At 52.7% G+C, this 18,938-nt stretch overlaps 8 protein-coding genes across 8 annotated transcripts; 4 read left to right on the forward strand and 4 right to left on the reverse strand.

The window, feature by feature from the left end:
* Positions 1-243: 243 nt before the first annotated feature.
* On the reverse strand, positions 244-1,892 carry An10g00530 (uncharacterized protein; the record flags this gene model as incomplete). Its single annotated transcript, XM_001402410.3, has 2 exons — positions 244-1,141; positions 1,189-1,892. 2 exons carry the CDS (start codon positions 1,890-1,892, stop codon positions 244-246), a joined length of 1,602 nt encoding a protein of 533 aa, XP_001402447.1.
* Positions 1,893-5,872: 3,980 nt separating this feature from the next.
* An10g00540 (uncharacterized protein) lies at positions 5,873-8,388 on the forward strand (the record flags this gene model as incomplete). Its single annotated transcript, XM_059749951.1, has 3 exons — positions 5,873-5,972; positions 6,007-6,195; positions 6,263-8,388. 3 exons carry the CDS (start codon positions 5,873-5,875, stop codon positions 8,386-8,388), a joined length of 2,415 nt encoding a protein of 804 aa, XP_059601494.1.
* Positions 8,389-9,293: 905 nt separating this feature from the next.
* Positions 9,294-10,750, reverse strand: An10g00550 (hypothetical protein; the record flags this gene model as incomplete). Its single annotated transcript, XM_059749952.1, has 2 exons — positions 9,294-10,644; positions 10,686-10,750. The coding sequence occupies 2 exons, from the start codon at positions 10,748-10,750 to the stop codon at positions 9,294-9,296; spliced, it is 1,416 nt and encodes a 471-aa protein (XP_059601495.1).
* Positions 10,751-11,440: 690 nt separating this feature from the next.
* Positions 11,441-11,716, forward strand: An10g00560 (uncharacterized protein; the record flags this gene model as incomplete). The annotated part of the gene is made up of 1 exon (XM_001402413.3): positions 11,441-11,716. One exon carries the CDS (start codon positions 11,441-11,443, stop codon positions 11,714-11,716), a length of 276 nt encoding a protein of 91 aa, XP_001402450.3.
* A 52-nt stretch (positions 11,717-11,768) lies between these two features.
* On the reverse strand, positions 11,769-12,998 carry An10g00570 (uncharacterized protein; the record flags this gene model as incomplete). The annotated part of the gene is made up of 3 exons (XM_001402414.1): positions 11,769-12,238; positions 12,313-12,780; positions 12,854-12,998. The coding sequence occupies 3 exons, from the start codon at positions 12,996-12,998 to the stop codon at positions 11,769-11,771; spliced, it is 1,083 nt and encodes a 360-aa protein (XP_001402451.1).
* A 221-nt stretch (positions 12,999-13,219) lies between these two features.
* Positions 13,220-13,725, forward strand: An10g00580 (hypothetical protein; the record flags this gene model as incomplete). Its single annotated transcript, XM_059749953.1, has 4 exons — positions 13,220-13,409; positions 13,459-13,506; positions 13,623-13,664; positions 13,706-13,725. 4 exons carry the CDS (start codon positions 13,220-13,222, stop codon positions 13,723-13,725), a joined length of 300 nt encoding a protein of 99 aa, XP_059601496.1.
* Positions 13,726-13,906: 181 nt separating this feature from the next.
* On the reverse strand, positions 13,907-14,785 carry An10g00590 (uncharacterized protein; the record flags this gene model as incomplete). The annotated part of the gene is made up of 1 exon (XM_059749954.1): positions 13,907-14,785. One exon carries the CDS (start codon positions 14,783-14,785, stop codon positions 13,907-13,909), a length of 879 nt encoding a protein of 292 aa, XP_059601497.1.
* A 457-nt stretch (positions 14,786-15,242) lies between these two features.
* Positions 15,243-18,363, forward strand: An10g00600 (uncharacterized protein; the record flags this gene model as incomplete). Its single annotated transcript, XM_059749955.1, has 3 exons — positions 15,243-16,761; positions 16,823-17,978; positions 18,024-18,363. The coding sequence occupies 3 exons, from the start codon at positions 15,243-15,245 to the stop codon at positions 18,361-18,363; spliced, it is 3,015 nt and encodes a 1,004-aa protein (XP_059601498.1).
* Positions 18,364-18,938: the final 575 nt, after the last annotated feature.

An 18,938-nucleotide genomic window follows, 5' to 3' on the forward strand; every position in this document is an offset into this window, starting at 1 on the left:
ATTCTGTTTGCGCATTTAGGAGGGCAGTTGGCGTTGAATGCTTATTCGGATTTGGGGAAGACGCAGTAGATATCTACGGATGTGTGGTATACGAAGTGATAGTGATATACAATGAGAGAGATATGAGAAGAATGGTGATACGAATGGTAGTCACTGATATTCAAAGAGTGGCTGTAGTTGGCTAACAATGGGTAAAGTGTGATCAACGCCTAGCATGATGGCTAAGCATTACTAGGTGGGTGTCTAGAACAGCTTGTGCTCCAGAGTCATCTCGGATTCAGGCTGCAGTCCAACGCACGCCCGGAAGATGTTGGTCAAGGCACTGCGCTGCTTGGTCAGCGAGTTGACCACAGGAGTGCCAGGGGGAGTCAGAGGCGCCTTGAGCATGTAGCTGAGCACGCTGAGCACGCTGTGGAAGCCCTTGTACTCGGCCGCCTCGTCCGACTTCCAGCTGATGCGGGTCATCATCTCCGCAATCAGCACCAGATCAATGATCAAGGGAGACGCCAGCAGGGAGTCCTCGCAGATGTTGAACAGACTGATGGTCTGGTGGCCACCCATGAAGATCTCCGCGTAGTACTCGTCGAGCGCGCGCTTGTTGTCGCCCACCGCAGGCATGTACTTGATCACCACGGTGTGGTCGGGGTGCTCGTCCTCGGCGTAGAGGATCTTGTTAGCCGCGACCATGTCGTCCACCACGTTGGACTTGGAGATCTCCTTGGACCGGAACTGCTTCTGGGAGCTCAAGTTCTTGCCGTCGTTGTTGCCCAGGTGGTTGTAGCTGGCAATCGAGGTGAGCTTGATACCGGCGTTGATCAAGAAGTCAACCAGAGCCGACTTCATTTTGGTCTGGCCAGACTTGAAGTCGTCTCCGCCAATGAAGGCCTTGTGCTGCTCAGCCAACTGGATGGCACCGGGAACAAAGGTGTTCTGGGGAGAGCCGTTGATGAAGGGAACGTTGTCCAGGATACAGGCCACAGCAAAGACAGTGGACGGGGACACCTCCAGGTGGCCGGTCTTGATAGCGTTGAGGAGGTTGTCGGCCGTGTCATTGACGCCAGGCAGGATGTCGGCGTAACGCTCGGTGTTGGCAGTCCACATCACGATGACCTTGTCGAGGCCGTTCTGAGCCTTGAAGTCGCTGTTTGGGTCAGTGAGGAAGCAATAATTACTCGAAAGCAGACTCACCGAATGTCCTGCTGGATCTTCTCAACATGAGCCCAGCATGCCTTGGAGCCCTCGAGCACATTGTCGGCCCGGTCCTCCTGGTTGGCAGCGATAAAGTCCGGGTAGTAGATACTAGGCAGGGGCTTCATCTCGGCCATCTCCTTACGAACCTGCTGCTTGAGGGTAGGCTCCAGGACCTGGGCACGGTCCATGGAATCGGCAAGGTTCAGGCTGCTAATGTCCCAGCCACCAATAGCGAGATCATTGGGGTGGACCATGGGCAGCATGTCGTGGAAAGGAATGTTAATCTCCTCACCGGTCTTGGCGTCAGTACCGAGCTTGATGGTGGAACCCATGACCACAGAGCCGTAGTAGTTGGAGGCGCGCATGCCCTCGCGGGTCTCCCATTCGAGACCACGGCGGTTGGCAAGGATACCTGCGGTCACGGTGGAACCATTGTTACCACCCCAGCCGACCATCATGACGCCCACCTTGCCCACCTTGCGGTCGACCTTGAAGTGGTAGTTGGTGGCCTTGGGAGTGGCAACGAGCTTGTTGTCGGCAGTGCGGGTGATATCAGTGGTATGATAAGCATACTGGCTTCTGATTTCATTGTCGGTGTACACGACGTTGGGCGAGTTGACGGTAAACAAAGGAGCGTTGGCACGAGCGGACCCGTTCACGGCGCCATTGGCAGCAACATCCGAGCTTGCGTGGGGAGCCATTGTTCACAGTTGACAGATTGGAGTGCGAGACAGATAATACGAGTGTTCAGACTGCGAGTTGTTTACTGGACGTATAATGCGTAGTCCGGTGCCCCACCACGGTTGGATGAGCGCCGGCCGTTGAACGGGTGGTGCCGCCTAAAGGAAAGGAGACAGATTAGCCATAAGAAGACCCTGGAAAGTGGGATTGCTTGGAGGAAGGTCCAATTGCTGTTCCTGGAGCACTGGGATAGGGGCAGCCATCGTCGGGAGACCGCGGAGAATGGTGGGGAACTTACGAGTTAAGAAGTGTGGCGAAAATTTTGACGGTTTATATTCGACCACGCCTCAGAGAGTGTGATCAGAAGTTGAATTGAACGACGGGAAGACGATTGCTAACGAACTGAAGGTATTGATGGGTGGTAGAAGGAGGAAGGGTCGAGGGAAAGCGAGGAGGGAGCGGTACTTATACGGCGGGTCACGTTGCTGACCGTATCCGGATCCAAACTGCTCCGCACCCCCAACCAGCTCAACAGTGCACTAGTCCACCTTCCTGGCAAATGACAGGCTTCAGGGATTGTCTAGCGAGGTGTTGACTTCCGAGCGCCCGCGTAAAAGCGTAAATGGCCAAGTATGTCCAGCACATCCCACAAATGACAATTGCGGTGAGCAGATCGTGCCTATGTCTACCGGACACTCATGAGTTTGACTGGTGAATGAGAGGCTAGATAATGATACGGAGTGAATGTGGCTTACGGATTGTGACTCTCGAGTACCTTGAATCTATTCCTTCCAGCTCAAAATGGCCATTCCGCTATACAACTCTGCCATAGCCTGGCAGTGTCTCGATAAAGGCCCGCTGTGCCGTTCCCGGCATTGGCCTGCCGCTAGCCCACGAACGGCGAGATAGAATCATGGGTGCCATGATTATCCCCAGGAAAAAGCCCAGCAGCGGTGTCCTAAAGATGGGACGAAGACAGTTGAACTCAAGGACTGGCACCGGACTCCCCAGGCCCGGGACGGAATGTGGCCTGGGCTCCATCCATCATCGATGGTGGGTCGGTTACTAGCAGGCAGTCGGAGTCGCGGGGCTCCGCCCGCGAATCGCGATAATGAGGAGTTGATTGCCGACGCTGACACCAGACTGAAGCGAGACTTGTGCCAGTTAATATTGCAGAATATATGCCAGGAGGCTGCTTCATAGGAGAAGAATAGTCATGAGATATAATGCATCAGAACGAATCAGAATTGCCACGGGCAAGCAAGCTCGACAGGAAGCTCGTGGTGTGTGGGCAGGGGAGCAGCGGAGAGCTCGGCAGACGAGCCGTGGTAGGATCACGACCCCTGGACTATTCCATCGGTAATGCGTGCACAACGGCCCAACAGGACTGCTGCCTGGATTGTGAAAAGGAGACGAGTCTATTTGGCGCTTGTCCCCACCATTGCACTGTGTGTGGTGTTCCAATGACTGTGTGCAATTTAGTAGTAGGGTTCAAGCTAAGCACACCAATCATGATCTGCTCCTCATTGCTTGCTGTTGACACAATCATGTGATAGCGCCCGCTGCAAGGTCCTCAGGCAACACGGCATCCATGGGCTGGAAGGCAGCCTGAGGCTGTCCATCGGCCGTGGGATTGGCGGAGGGCGGGAAACATTCGGGCAGAGACTCGGCTAGACCTTCGGCAAGCAAAACTAACCGACTCAAACGCCATGGGCTGACGACGAGCGACTCAGTGTCAGACAGTGAGATAGCCGCTTGACGCGCAGCAGAATATATAGTCAGACCATGTGGGATCCATCATCCAAAAGAAGTGGTTCTATTCAAAGGTTTTGCGTTTAGGATATAGTGGTATGTATCCAGAGCTTGCGTGGAGCATTACACCAGTACATTACTGCACACTGCGGCACTACAGAGTACTGCTAGGGGAGGGATATTGTCCGCCAATCGGACACAAGACAGCAGTCGTGCATAATCCGTAGGCAGGTACCCATGGCCTGTCGTCCGCCAGATCATGAGATTGAACCTCGACTACGCACAAAGAATGTCATCATGGTTTACAATCCTTAGGTATCCTACTCAATCTTGAGAGCAATGCGCGTCGCCGACTGCCGGGTACTATTGAAACCGAGCCATGGTACGGAGGTCACCGGTTCCTGGACGCTACACAGCTAAGAATCAGCAGAAGGTTTCGATCTGCGTCGCCCGCACAATCGGTCCACCAGGATGCGTGAGGGCAGTCGAGGGGTTACGACGTCTCTGTGTGACCGGCCGTCTGTTCTCGAAATTCGGACAGTTTCTAAACATATATCTGCCAGCTGTGACAGGCCATCGGTTTCCCAGATCGTCGGGTCTAACCAAGGAATGACAGCGTATACGCTCTGCTAAACCGGGCCCCTTGCTTCCTGCTTAAGCTTCCGGAATATACTTTGTAGCTGGGAGATGGGGTAGATGCAAATCACATCTGGTTGCGGGGTTACTGGTTGGGGTGATTGTCCATCGCCATCTTGAGCGTTAAGATTGGGATCACGGCATGAGATGTCACCTCTGGGGGCCTGTGCTGGTATGCCTCGAAGTGTAAAGGACTATTGAAGATGCTTGAAATGGAAGAAGAAGTAAGAGGCACGGTATAGGGGGGGATGGAATAGGGGAAGGTTATTGGCGTAAACCTCCAACCGAGAGACGAGGCTTGTGCGTTCCCACTCCCACTTGGAGACCTGCAAGTTAAGTCACAGAAGGATACTCCTCCGTCCTGGGGGGTGACAGACGGATGACACCGTGAAAAACATAGTGAGCTAGTTGCCATTTGCCAAGTTAGGCTGGGGGAGGACGGGAGAATCGTCGTTAGTCACGGGGCGGGTTGCCCCTGAAGGATGATCTGCGGTGGATGATGGATGGTTCAGGGGCTAAAATGCCTGGGAGGCAACACTATCGTCTGAACGTCACGAAATCAGCTATTGTTGCAAACTGATTGGGGATGTGGGAAAGGGGTAGATAAAAATAAATGAGAGTTCAAACCCGATATTGAGTGTGAACACGAAAATTAAGAGGCTTGACCGGGGGGGTTCGGAGCGAAAGTAAAGTGAGTGAGTATGGGATGCGCGACCGGAGTAACTCTCGGTCAGTGGGTGTACACAGTGTATGCTCATCCATAGGAATCAATCGCCCGTTCGATAGTCATGAAATAATTCTACTGAAGACACATTCGGAGAGGAAATCAGCCTCACTAGTTACAGGTTTCTGCTGTTAGTAAGAATCCATGCCAATCGCTGCGCTGACACCGAAGAAGAATGTGTTCCGACCCGCGGCGAGCTGCAGCCGGACCTTCTAGTGTTGTCAAGGAGAGAGACATGATGTGGTGCTAAAAGCAACAACGCGTGTTGGCTGGACTGCCGCAGGGCCAATCAGGGGGAAACATTGCTGGAAGGGTTCGTGGATCGCCCCAAACTTCCAACTTCCCACGGCGAACACACGAGGAAGTTCTCTCAGTCCCACCCAACTAGAATCGGGCTTTTCTGCATCCCAGACGGGCTAACTATCCACCCACTGGACACTCACTACACTGGCAACCAGGCTAGTCTAGTCTAATGGTTAGTGCTCTCTCCCCCCCCAGCCAAGAGTTTACTACTATTAGTATTTTGGATGGGCCCTTCCCACACGCCCCCCCAGTCAACAATGGTTGGTGCTTGTGCTTTCATCTCTCTCTCCTCTTTCCAGCTCCGACATCCATGCGTCTCTAACCCAGCTCCTTCTGGCTCCATCCAGATCGTCCTGTCGCGTCGTGTCGTGCCCTTGACATCTGGGGATGAGACTGTTCCCCTCATGCGAGGAGTCCTGCACTGCATAGATTCACACGACCCTTAAAGCACGCGCCCGGCGTGGCCTGGACGAGCCACTTTTCCCCCCCTCACCCCCCTCCGCCCGCTCATTCCAATGAGCCAGTGACTGGTGGATATCTGTTCGCTATTGTAGACTTTCGCCGTTGCCCAGCATGGCATCCATCATGGAGGGGGGCCTACTGCCCATGATCAAGTGCTCCAATTGTGGAATGAGCGTGGAAATCTCCTCCATGGGCGATCATGTGTGTGCCAAACCAATGCCAGGTAAAGATTCTCCCCCAATCTTTCTCTACCCCAGCTATGCTGTTCACCGTTGGAATGCAATGTGTTGACCGGTCCCTTGCAGCAACTCCTTCGCCCTCCCAATCCCCTCCGCCGCCCCCGCCCAAATCAGACAATGGGTTACCGTCCAGAACTCCCAGCGATGCCTGGACCTCCAAGCCCGGAAGGTCCGGCCCTCCGCCTCGCATTGACCCTGCAATGGCCAGTATGTTTATTTTGGACACCACGCGAGCCTGCGCCATCCATATATTAGAGTTATGCGTCTCATGCAGTTAACACCGACCTTCCAGATCGTCCTTTCTTGAACCCCGCAAGTCCGATAGCCAACCACGACCCGTTGGTCCCTTCCCCTCTTTCGACGTCTTCAGGTCAACGGTCGCCGTTTAGAGCTCTCCAGCGCAGCCAGACCTCTCCTTTGCCCGACGAACCGCAATCCCCGGATTCGATCAACCTGGAAACCGCATTTGCTACCTTCCCCCTACCCCGTTCCATGTCGGACAGACGCCCGGGTGGTATGCCGAGCGCAAAGGACCCCAGGTCAGCACCTCCAATGCCATCAGCTCGATTAGCACCTGCGTTGGACCGAAATGCGCTTTCAGACGATGTACCTCCGCCACCGCTCCCGAAAGATGACCCTCCTGCGACGGCCATGGGCGTGGGCCATAAACATGGCGCTTCGATAGACAGCAAAAGCAGCTACCGGACATCGCTGGCAAGCACGCGGTATGGAGACAATAGGAATTCCAAGCGGTCGACTGCCATGTCGAGCCGTCGGCCTTCGTTTGGGAGCGTCGCGCGCGATCCGTACAAGTTTGTGGATGATGCTCCCCCGGTTCCGTCTACTGCACCGCAGCAACTCCTGCGCCCCTCCAGGATTTCGGATTCCTCCGTCGCCGAAGTCGCGGACAAGCGTGAAGGCAGGGGTGAAATATACAGTGGCTTCGATTTCGGGGTGTCGGAACGGCCGACGAGTGCCAAGGCTGAGATTGACCATGTCAATGCAAGTGCGCTCCGAGTCTCATCGCATACCAATAGCAACTCCGATCGTCTTAGCAGCAACCGTGGATCCGCAGAGTTGTTCTTCCAAAGCCCGGCCCAGAGTTCCTATGGACCCCCGCTCGACTTTGAGCTACCAAATGAGCCACTGGCTTCGCCTGCGACCCCGGCCAACGGGGAGTACAAGGCCTTCAAGCCACAAAGCTCCGATTTCCTCCAGCCAGCAGACGCGGAATCCGGTCGCTCGAATGAGCGAGATACCAATCAAAGGAAGGATTCTGATTCGGCTAGTGACGGGAACAACTCTGTTTCCAACTTCGCACGAGCACTGGGACTAGAGGTCGACCACACTGCGAATAGTTCAATAACCTCGTCGGACTCCTCACCGTCAGACACCACCCGCAGTGGAACGTCTCTATCCAGTCTGCCATCGGAAGCCAGCATGTCCCGACGGAAACCCTCAGATCAGGGTCGTCTGGGTCCTGTTGTGGCGGAAGAGAAGAAGCCCCAGCAGCCTGTGCTGGACGAACCGGTCCTCGAAAGTCCGACCGCCCTCGAGCCACCGCGGATTCCAGAAGCCTTATTCAGCCCTGACTCGCCAACTGACCCTGCCATTAGTCAGGGTAGCCTGTCGCTTGTTTCTGAAAAGAAACCCCGGCGTCCTGAGGGGGAGGAGGAGAACCCACCCCGACCAGGGATGGTGCGTTCTGCGACGGCACCGCCGCCGCGACCCTCACCTCGGCCCAAGGGCCCCTGTCGTGGTTGCGGTGAAATGATCATGGGCAAGTCCGTGTCGTCGGCCGACGGCCGTCTGACGGGCCGATACCACCGCGCCTGTTTCGTGTGCTTCCAGTGCCGGACTCCCTTCCAGACGGCCGACTTTTACGTCCTGGAAGATCGTCCCTATTGTGCCCAGCACTATCATGAACGAAACGGCTCCCTTTGCCAGACCTGCCATACTGGCATTGAGGGCCAGTACCTAGAGACTGTTGAGCGCCGCGGCCGTGGGCCCGCGGATCGTCAGAAATTCCACCCGGACTGCCTGAAATGCCGCACCTGCCAGATTCCTCTGAAGGGGGATTACTTTGAATGGTATGGTCAGGTATACTGCGAACGTGACGCACGACGGGCGGCAGCTGCTACGCCGCCACCGCCTCGTCCTCGCCGTCCAACCATGCCCTCGTCTCCGTTAGCCCCGTCCGGCCGTGGATATCCACCACCGCCTCCGGGGTACATGGGCCCTCCTGGCCCTGGTCCTGGTCCTGGCTTTGGACCCGGTCGCGGACGGGGTCGTGGACTGCGACCACCCGGCCCGGTCGATGGGCCGTACGCAGCGACGGGACCCCTTCCTCCCGCGCGACGTTTCCCGGAGCGCCGGACTACCAGGTTGATGATGATATGATATCCCTAATGGCTATTCTGAATAGGTGTTACGCTGCGGACAGCTATATTTTCCATTTGCCATTTACTCCAAGTTTCTGGGCACCCCCCCTTTTTTTTTTCTGCCCTTCACATTTCCTTTGCCATGACCTAGACCTTTCGCCATATACCCTTCTTTTGCATCTCCAGAAATTGGTTCCTCATCGTTGATTGCTTTCTCCCCTGGCTGGCGAGGTTTGAACTGGGGTCGCTTTCTCTTCTTGTCTGTTGGTGGTCATCAACAATTTATGTTTACCCTGCATAACGTCTGGTGTCATCTTGGTGTTCCCAGGCTGGGTTGTTCTACGTGGTTGGGTGGCTGGATATCCTCCTCTTAACGGCATGTTATAGCGTTAATGTATGAATTGATTAAGTAATTTCACATTAGCAACATTCTTGGTGCAGTATGTAAATGTCACCCGTAGATCCTCTCCAAACAAAAAGTTGTGTTTGTGTGCCTGAGGCCGCGGGATGCGACCACCTGATCTGGAAATATATATGTGCCACAGCTTCGCGGATTCTCTCGGCCACCACCCCGTTTAGTCCCCTTCCGTCGAAGCATCCGGAATTCTGGCCCAGTATTCAGAGATCCAGTCCCACTGTGTCATCGAGATCCATGCTCCAAGTCCGATTGAGATAAGCTGCATGGATGGTCGACAGGACCATGATGCTTGCATTTCCTTATCCTTTACTTTACAGCGCAGATGGCTTGGCTCTCAGCTCTGGTGTTTGGCGTTCGTTGAACCACTTGAACCGGAGGTGGCACATAACGAGGCGTCCCTGCTTGACGTCAAAGGTACTCAATCTGGTCCGGAACCTGCTTCGGACAAAACAATTCAACACAGTTATGCTAATTCAGCCGGCTCGCAAGAGCTATGAAGATAGTTATTAAAGAGCCTCCTCAACAGACGATAATAGAAGAAAGAAGGGTTGACTCGCCGTTCTGAAGATATGCATCTTTTTCGTGGCCAATACACCTGGCCGGCCTTGCTTCGTGTTCTCTTCCGCCTTCTGTTCGTTGCAAACGGGACGATCGATATTAGGTGCACTAGTGGGGATATTGTCTGATATCTTTGGGACTGTCTTTTGCGGAGGAAGATTCAGTGGAAAGCGAGGCACTTCCATAACAAGTGGGATATCGGGGGATTGCTCTTCGCCCTCCTGAACATCCATGGCTATGGGATTGGGATATCCTGAGTACCCAGGAGTCGCTGGTCCTGTGAGTGGCACTACGGTCCGAGCGATGTATTGACTTTCCTGAGACTGGGTTTGGGGCACTCGGCTTGGGCGGCGTTCCCTCGCGGCGTTCTCGATGTGTTTCAATTTTGTGTGCGTAAAGGTCTCTCGGTTCATCATAGCTGTGGAACGGGCCATGTGATATGCACCCAGGGTTTGATTTATGTCCGCTGCCAAGGCCTTGTATAAGCGCATTATGTCTTGAGCCTTTGTTTCTGCCTTTACGGCTGATATCCATAAGATTTGGTGGTGATGCTGCAGATCAGGATCACGCTCGAAGGCTTCGCATATTTGATCTCGTGTCGATGTCATCTCCTTGAGGCCCTTGCTCATGTACTCATATAGCGTTTCGGCCATGTCTCTGCACTCGAGGGCGTATACTTGGGATTTGATCATGGGCATACCAGCAGTCTTAGCCTTTAAGACGGTGTCGATGGTCTGCCATGACTTGACTATTTTAACTTGGAGATGGTCGACCTGGATGATGGCATCTTCAACTAACCCTAGGGTTGGGTTCTGATGGGAGCCAGCGCGCGTTGTTCCTAGAGTTGGGATAGCGGTGGGGACATGCACGCCGCTGCGAGGGGTATCTGGAACTTGCTCTCCAGGCACTTCCCTTTGCGGCTGTTTTCCCTTGGATTGGTCGGTTTGAGATTCGCCCTGGTGTTCTTCATGACGAGCTATTTTCTGGTGATGCTTCCCCTTCAACATGGCCAGGATTGACCGTCGTCTCTGGGTCTCTCCTTCTCTTTCTTGCCGGCATGCTGCTAGGACTTCTACCCCGTTCATTTCTGTGCGCTGTTCCAGCTCAGATCGGACAGGACCCTCTTCTGGCAGGGTGTCTGGGTGTGCCTTGGTCTTTTCTTGCCGCTTCTGTATCGACGCTTCTACTGGTGGAAACATCGGATGATCAGCAAGTGTATGCAGCATTAGATGGAGATGGATGATCGGTGGCGCTGATCGAGCAACAAATGAGTTGAAGAAGGACAATGACGTTGGGAGTCTGTGGCTTGTCCAGGCTGCCACATCATCTATGGGTGGTACCTCGGGAGATAGACTTGAACCATGGTCAACGACAAGGGAGTTCCTGTTTGATGGTTCAATCCCATTGTTGCTACGTCAAGACTCGTAAATGTTCGTCATTCCAGAGCTCTAAATGGGTTGTCCGTGCGAGCAGCTTCACAAGCTTGCCTGGAACTATAATGCGGACCAACCACAACACTTAGCTCGTGTTACGACCAACTTCACCGGGAACACAAGGAGTAAAGGAGGCCCGAAGAAGTAAACATGCAAAACACATCTTCAGCCTCGGTCTATCCTTCCTCCGAACAAACCAGATCGTGCCAGCGCATCTTGCATATCAGCAGCCAGCCACAAGCGGGCGGGGGATCTGCAGCATTCCTGATGCAGTCAACAGCACTTATACCCCTCCCCCTCCCTCCAGCTTTCTCCCTTTCCAACCCATTTCTCTTCTGCTCAACCAAATACCTACCTTGAAACAGCTATACACCATGGCTGTCCCCTCCGGCCTCCCCAACTACACTCGCCACATAACCTCCCACAACTCCTCTGGCGAGGCAATAATACACTCCTCCACAGCAGGCGACTGGTCAAGCATCGGGGACGACAGATTCGGCTTCAGCGTCGCCTACACGACCTCGTCCTTCCCGCCCGACCTCAACAATGACGCCGATATTTCTACCCACACTGCCAAAATGGAATCCAAGAACCTCGGGCTCGTCAGCCCCAACGGCACCGTCTGCCGCGTGGTGGACTTTGCGCCAAACACAGACCCATTCATGCACCGCACGCGGAGTTTAGACTACGGAGTTGTCCTGGAGGGCGAAATCATCATGGAGCTGGACTCGGGGGAGAAAGTGACGATGAAGAAGGGCGACATAGCCGTGCAGCGGGGGACGATGCACGGATGGCGCAACCCAAGCAAGGAGAACTGGACGCGAATGCTGTTCGTGCTGCAAGACTGCAAACCCATCACTGCAGAGGGAGGCAAGCAGCTGGGTGAAGATCTGGGACATTCGTCGGATTTGCCTCCCTCCGACGGAGCTAATCAATAGCTTCTATCAATACACTGATTCTCCATACACAACCCGAGAATGAATTACACGCTCAAGGAACTTGAATAACAACCTTCCCAAAATGCCCTCCACTTTCCAAGAACCTAAACGCCTGATCAGCCTCCTCAAACCCAAAAACCTTCGACACCACCGGCTTGATGCCCTTCTCCTCATAGAATCCCACCATCTCCTCAAACCGATCCCTCGGACCATTAATAATACCCTGCAGAGTAACGGTCCGTCGTAGCGCCAGCAGATTCACATTGATTCGATCCTCCGGATCATCCACCTTGCCCGACAAATACCCAATGCAGTTAATCAAACCCCCAAAGGCAATACACTCGAAACTCTTCCTCAGCGTTCTCGCACCCCCAGTCTCAAGAATAACATCCACCCCCTTCCCCTTCGTAATGCGCAGAACCTCCTGGTCCCAGTCTGGCGTAGTCCGATAATTAATAGTGTAGTCCGCACCCAGCGCCTTCGCTTTCTCGAGCTTCTCATCCGACGACGACGTGATAATCACTATATCCACAATTTCATTAGCATCGTCACCCCAAACCAATCTTCACCCCCGAAGGGAACCGCAATGAACATACCTGTAGCCCCCAACCCCTTCGCAATCTGCAACCCCGCAACCGCAACACCCCCAGTCCCCTGCAACAGCACCACCACCTCACCACCCTCCCCAGCCCCGCGTCCACTTCTCAACTTAATCCTCTCCTCCAAACTCATCCAAGCCGTCACACTCGCAATCGGCAACGTACTTGCCTCCACATCCCCAAGGTGCTTGGGTGCCTTGACAAGCCCATGCTCCGGAAACACCCTATGCGTCGCCAACACGCCCGGCTGGGGGTGTCCTAATCCCGTCGCCAATTCTTTATCCGTAACCTGACCGGTGATGTGATCCGGAAGGAAGGTCGAGAGCACGCGATCACCGGGCTGGAAGCGAGTGACGTTGGGACCGATGTGCGTGACGGTGCCGCACATGTCGGAGCAGGGGACTTTTTGTTCCAGCGGGGCGATAGAGGAGGTGGATTTGTGGTGGGTGTATTCGCCTTTTGTTACTATTTATTGTATTTCATCGTTAGTATGGGGTTATAGTGATGAGGATGGGGTGGGGAATAGGAATGGGAGTACCCTCTACATCGCGGTAATTTAGAGATACGGCGTGGATCTCAACGAGGACTTCATGATCTCCTGGGGTTGGGATCGGGATGTTGGTGGTGGATTTGGTGAGGGAGGAGAGGCCCGTCAGGGTTGTGGTCCATTGGGTGAGGGACATTTTGTCTTCTGTTTCTCGTCCTCTGTTTGGTTGTAGTTGTAGTGGTAATAGTTTATTGAGATATGTGCAATTAGGGGAATGTGAAGGATGAGGGGAAGATAAAAAGGAGGGAAAAAAAAGAAGGGAATTTTGGAGAAATAATGTTGATGTCACGATATGCCCCACTGCGGGGAGGGTAAATGGGAGTTTGATTATCAATCAAGTACAGAGTGTGGGTAACTATGGATTTCTTCACGGAATGGGTTTGCCGGATGTGTGAGGAAGAGTGGAGAACTTTCATTGTGGTTGTGGTTGTGGTTGCGTTTCCCGACTGGGTTGGGGAGTTGGGGAGTTGGGGAGGGTGGTCTATCGGTCGGTTTCTTTGGGGTGGGGAATTGAGGTGGATATTTTGGTTTGGTTGGTACTACATCGGTGTGAATTTAGGATATTTGTAGAAGACTGTTTGTCTACGTTAGAATAGGTAAAGTTTTAGAAGCATCTAAAAGAGGTTACACAGAAATACATTGGGGTTTGGGGTTCCTAACTTACTAGAAAGACACGTAGAATAATTAGTGGGGAAAGAATGCTTCGGGCATGAGAGAATGCCTTTACATACATAAGTTGGAATAGAATACCTTATTCTAGCCGATATAATGCGTGAGATAAGATCTGCTCCTGATATGCTTTGTAAGCTAGCAAAGGCAATTAACTATAACTAATCTGCGTAGATGATCGGAGTCTAAGTTAAACCATATCATTAGATCAGAAGAATCTCTTTTCGAGTGAGTCGAGCATTTTGGAATAACCCTTTGATACGGAAAATGCTGCTACATCATTAGATGACTCCATACATTTAGTCAACCATGCCGTCTACAATATATAAGGCCAGAGGCTACAACTGTTCAATCGCACGAGCTTATCCGTGACACTTAGACAATATAATCTTCTTCGATCGCTGTGTCACGCTTGCGCTTCTGGGGAGAGTGCAATGACATGGAGCTGCGCTCAACAAAATCCCCTTCTGCTTTATCCTGATGCCCCGAACTCTTCAACGAAGCCGGTAAAACGGACGTCTTCGGGTCGTATGGTGACAATGGTCTCGGCAGCGGTGGTGGGGAACCAGTCAGCGAAGTTAAGCGAGGAATACGGTCACGGTAGTAGTCTCGCTCGTGGCGATAGTAGTCTCTTTCAGCGGTGAGGGACTGGACCTGCTCAGCTTGCAGCTGGATTAGTTCCTGCTGTTGCTCGGAGTCCCAGTTCGAGCGCAGTTTGGGGTCGGCATTGGAGTTACTCTGCATGTCGCGAAAGTGGTCCCTTTGCTCCCTGAGAAATCGAATTTCTGCGGCCTGCAGCCGGATATTCCCTTGCAGAACGTTGATCTGTCGCACCAAGCGAGCAATGCGGCTGTGACTGGCTTTTAGTTCGGCTTGATAGTCATTCCTTAACTTGTCGAGCTCAGTGGGAACCTGAGCTTCCTCGATATCCTCGTACCAGTCGAATGGGTCGTCAAGATGTCCACGCGGTAGGGGATCGACCAGCACGGATGGTGCAGGGACTCGCGTTGCTTTGTTATCCTCCTTGGGAGTCGCTGGGGAAATCGCAGACAAAGACAGGGAACTCCGAGACGTATGTGATATTGATGAAGCTGACTTTTGTCCATCATCCCAATCACTAATTCGATTTAAAAGTTCATCACCGGAGATACCGTTCAGAACGGAGATGCGACGGCGTTTGCGCGAACCAGGGGGATGGGAAATTCCTGATATGTGAGTACCAATGGAGGTTGCGGGAGAAACAGGTCGGGACATGTGGTTGAATCGAAATGAACAAGTTTCAATCTGGGGCGTCTCTGCGGTGGTGGAGCGGTTCACAATGTCGGAGAGGTTTCTGACATGGCCTTGTGCAGGGGCGTCATACACTGCAGATTATACTGTGACGAGGCTGACAGGCCGCCACGTCAACTTGCATGCGGCCCAACCTCACTTTCCACCACGATCGGCCACCATGACAGGAGATAATTCTGCAATGGTATACCCTCCATATAAACCCACGGAACTTACAGCGAATAACAAAACCAGAATTCAAAATAGGAAAATTCGCTTGAGCTGTGATGCCCCTCAGCCCAGGGTGACAGAAAGAATACGGGCAGTCGAATCACCCAAAGCTTGCCCCCCCCGCTTCACAATACCATCGGACACGCTGCTAGAGGACTGCACGATTGTCTGGCTTTGCCCATTGGAGGTTGAGCTCCGAGCAGCCATTGCCATGCTCGATGATATCTCTGAAGACGTCCCCCCTAGGATCCGAGGACAGAACGTCGTCTATACGATCGGAGACATCGGCCCTCACAAGGTGGCTGTCGTCGGTTACTATCAAGAGCAAGGTCTCGCCGTGTCTGGCAGTATGGCCGCCGAAGTTGTAAGGGACCTGCCAAACCTGCAATTGGGACTCTTGGTTGGTATTGCTGGTGGGATACCATCGCCAGGCAGCGATATGCAACTGGGAGATGTAGCAGTGGCTGTCCCCGAAGGTGATCGCCCTGGGGTAGTAGGATATGACCTTGGAAAGGCAGTAGAAGACGACGGCTATGAATTGAAACACTGGCAAAACTCCACCCACCCCCTGCTGCGATCAGTGATTAACCTACTTCGAGCCCGGAATGGTCTGCGATTCCGTAGACACTTGCACGTCCTAGACACGCTATCCGAGTTTCGGAAGCCTGAACTGGGCGCTATACATACCACTGATACTCATCCCAAGGTCCATTACGGTACAATTCTCTCCGGAAATACAGTGGTGAAATCGAAAGCCAAAAGGGAACAACTGAGAAGTCTTTATGGCGGTATCGCAGTGGAAATGGAAGCTGCTGGCATGATGACACGGTTGCCAGTGGCTGTTATTAGGGGTATCAGTGATTTTGCAGATTCGACCAAAAACAATGCATGGCAACCATATTCAGCCATAGTTGCAGCGGCATACGCTAAGGAAGTTTTGCTGTGCCTGCCTCCTGAACATCGACAAAGCCTGAGGCATATCTCCGGTACGTTAGCCCCGATAAGGAAACAACTTGAGGAAGCTCTAAACTACAAGACTAATTCTCCGCTCTTGGCAGTCTCGCTACAGAACAATACACAACACGGGAAATCAACATCGTTCGCAGATCAGGATCTTCGTTTAGGACGGACGCTACCAGAAAAGTGGGCTTTTGTAGGAAGAAAGGAGGAAATGGCTCTCCTGGAGAAGGAGCTGGGCTTTCCAGTACAATCTCCCATACAAAGGTCGGTTGTCTGCCTCTGGGGCCTCACTGGCAGTGGGAAGTCACAGTTGGCTGCTAGGTTTGTGAGCCAACAGCGTTCTAATCACCCAGCGCGTGAGATCTTCTGGATAAGCGGCGAAAGTCAGGAAAGTTTTGAGCAAAGTGTAATTGCCATGCTAAAGTCTGGGAGCGTGGAAAATCCTTCCTTTTCTGGGAGTTTGGATATGGCCGCCGAGAAGCGACGTAATCTCGTAGATCTGTTCTTTGCTGAGCTGGATCAAATGACCGATGGGAGATGGCTGCTAGTCATTGATGGAGTCAATGGAGCCAGTCCCTCATCGAACAATAGGTTCCCCTCTTATGACATCCACAGCTATATTCGTGGTCTTAATCGGGGGTATGTTCTCCTCACTTCTAGGAGGCGCGATGTGGTTGAGAAGTACTACCTTGGCCACGAGGTGAGAGGGTTGGATGATAACGATGCACTCAGTCTACTCCAGTTGCAAGTTCACCCGCAGCTGATGGAAGGTACTTCCCTGACGCCTGTCTTGGTCCTTGTTTCCAACTATAGCTAACGTATCACATGCAGGGGCGGCAGAACTGGTGTCCATGGTCAGAGGCCTCCCACTAACACTTCGTCTTGCGATGTCTGTTATATGTCGCTATCGTTTATCAGCTCGGGAGTATTTAGAGATGTGGAAGGGGCATTACGAAGCTTGTGAAGTCTTGGGGCCTGATGAAACATTATATCGCTCCATGAATCTGAGCTTTGAGGAGCTTGAAAGCGTCGACCCAACCGCTGCAAAGGTATTAACCCTCTTCACCTTCCTCCACAATCGTGACGTATGGTACGACATCTGCCTTGATGCTACAGAGCATATCTATCCGCAATGGCTGCAAAAACTGGCTAAATCCAAGACGCCATTCAGGCGATTCTATCCTCTTTTGGCCGATCTGTCCTTCATTGAGATGAAAATCTCCTCCAAGGGTGACAGGTCATGGGAGATACACCCTGCAATTCAAGTGATTGCCAGACAACGCGCAAAGGCTAGCGAGAAAGAATACATATCTTGGGTGATCTCTCTCGTGGCTGCAAAAGTCCCCAGATCTTTTGAGATCAACGCCTGGGAGACTATGCGGCGACTAGTGCCCCATGTCGAGTTATGTTGGAGTTACATCACCGGAGGAAAATGGGGACCGAACACTAACTTGACTGAACTGGAAAAGCTGGGCCATGTGTTCAGAAGTTTTGGGAAGTACGTCGAGGCGTCGCTCATATACCGTATGATTGTACATGGCCTGAGCATCCAGGATTCCACCCCGGACAATAATGAGTTCCTAGCTGACGTTATCACCAACCTTGGATTGGTTTACACGTCCCAACGAAAGTTGAAGCCCGCCCTAGACGCTTTCGATAGGTCGTTCCAACTGATGAGTGAACACAATATTTTGACGCCTAATGCGTCCATGTCCATCTTGTACAATAAGGCCGTGGTGTATATGATGATCGACAGACTAGATGAAGCGGAAATGCTTTTGCGGAATGCAGCTGCGCACTTCTCGGAAGACTCGCTAAATGCTCACGCCCTGATGGGTAAGGAGAAAAGCAACCTGTACCTGCGCATTCTAAACGATATTGGCGAAGTCTTGTTGCGAAAAGACTCTGCATCCGAGTCACTGAAAGTTTTTCAGTGCATTTGCTCCAGCTACAAGGACTGGCAAGATGACCATCATCCGGCTCGGATGTCAGTGAAGTTGAACATGTGACGAGCTCTGACTAGGCTTGGTAGGTATGCCGAGGCTCGAGAATTGCTCGACAATGTCATTTCAGTATATACTGAATGGTGGGGACGACGACACCCCGAGACTATGCGAGTGATTGACGAGCTGGCCTGGAGTTTCATGGAAGAGATTCAGAACAAACGGACAAATGGTGAAAATTGGGATTCGTTGACGGGAAAGGCTGAAGAGCTTTGGAACGAAGCATTGATCTTCTATCGCAATTTCCATGGCGATGGGTCTGATGTGGTGCGTCTTATTGGAAGAAACATGGAAACTCTATACTCCTTGCAAGAGCCTGCGAGGATTTTAGAGTACGACGGTTGCGATGTCGGGTTGACGCGAAGGTGAACTACCTGGTTACTACCTGGTTAAACGTTTTGTTATTACCAGAAAGCACCAGCACACTGCTGGCCACCTGGGAGACATATCTTGCCGTATGTAGGGTCCCAGAGACTTTTGTACCCCGAGGAATGTCTTAAGGAAAAGCAGCTTAGATGGCTGATAAAGGAAACCAGGATAAAGCCACGAGACACATCACTCAGATCTTTTCAGAAGAGTAGATCTTTCGCCCAACCATTGGTTGTCGGCTCTTCGCTTCATCGTTTGTTGGAAGATTCACGGTGGCCAGACACTTCACCCTATCCTCTGCCACCAACGTGGCCCTACCCATGGCCTGCTTCGATGCACACGGAGCTTGCCTACGCAGCACCGGGAGCAACCGCAAGGATCGGGTAGCACAGTGCGCGCCTTCGCCTACAAACGGCTCCAAACTCATAACCTTTCTGCGCCAAGTCCATCAATTCAATCAAGACCCTCGTCCTGTTCTGTGCATGTATATTCAAGCGGTTGCAGTAAGAACTGAAACCCTTACGGGATCACAATTCACCAAGATCCGAACAAATCCAAGTACACTTCACTACTTG

Source organism: Aspergillus niger (assembly GCF_000002855.4).
Source record: "Aspergillus niger supercontig An10".
Taxonomy (NCBI): domain Eukaryota; kingdom Fungi; phylum Ascomycota; class Eurotiomycetes; order Eurotiales; family Aspergillaceae; genus Aspergillus; species Aspergillus niger.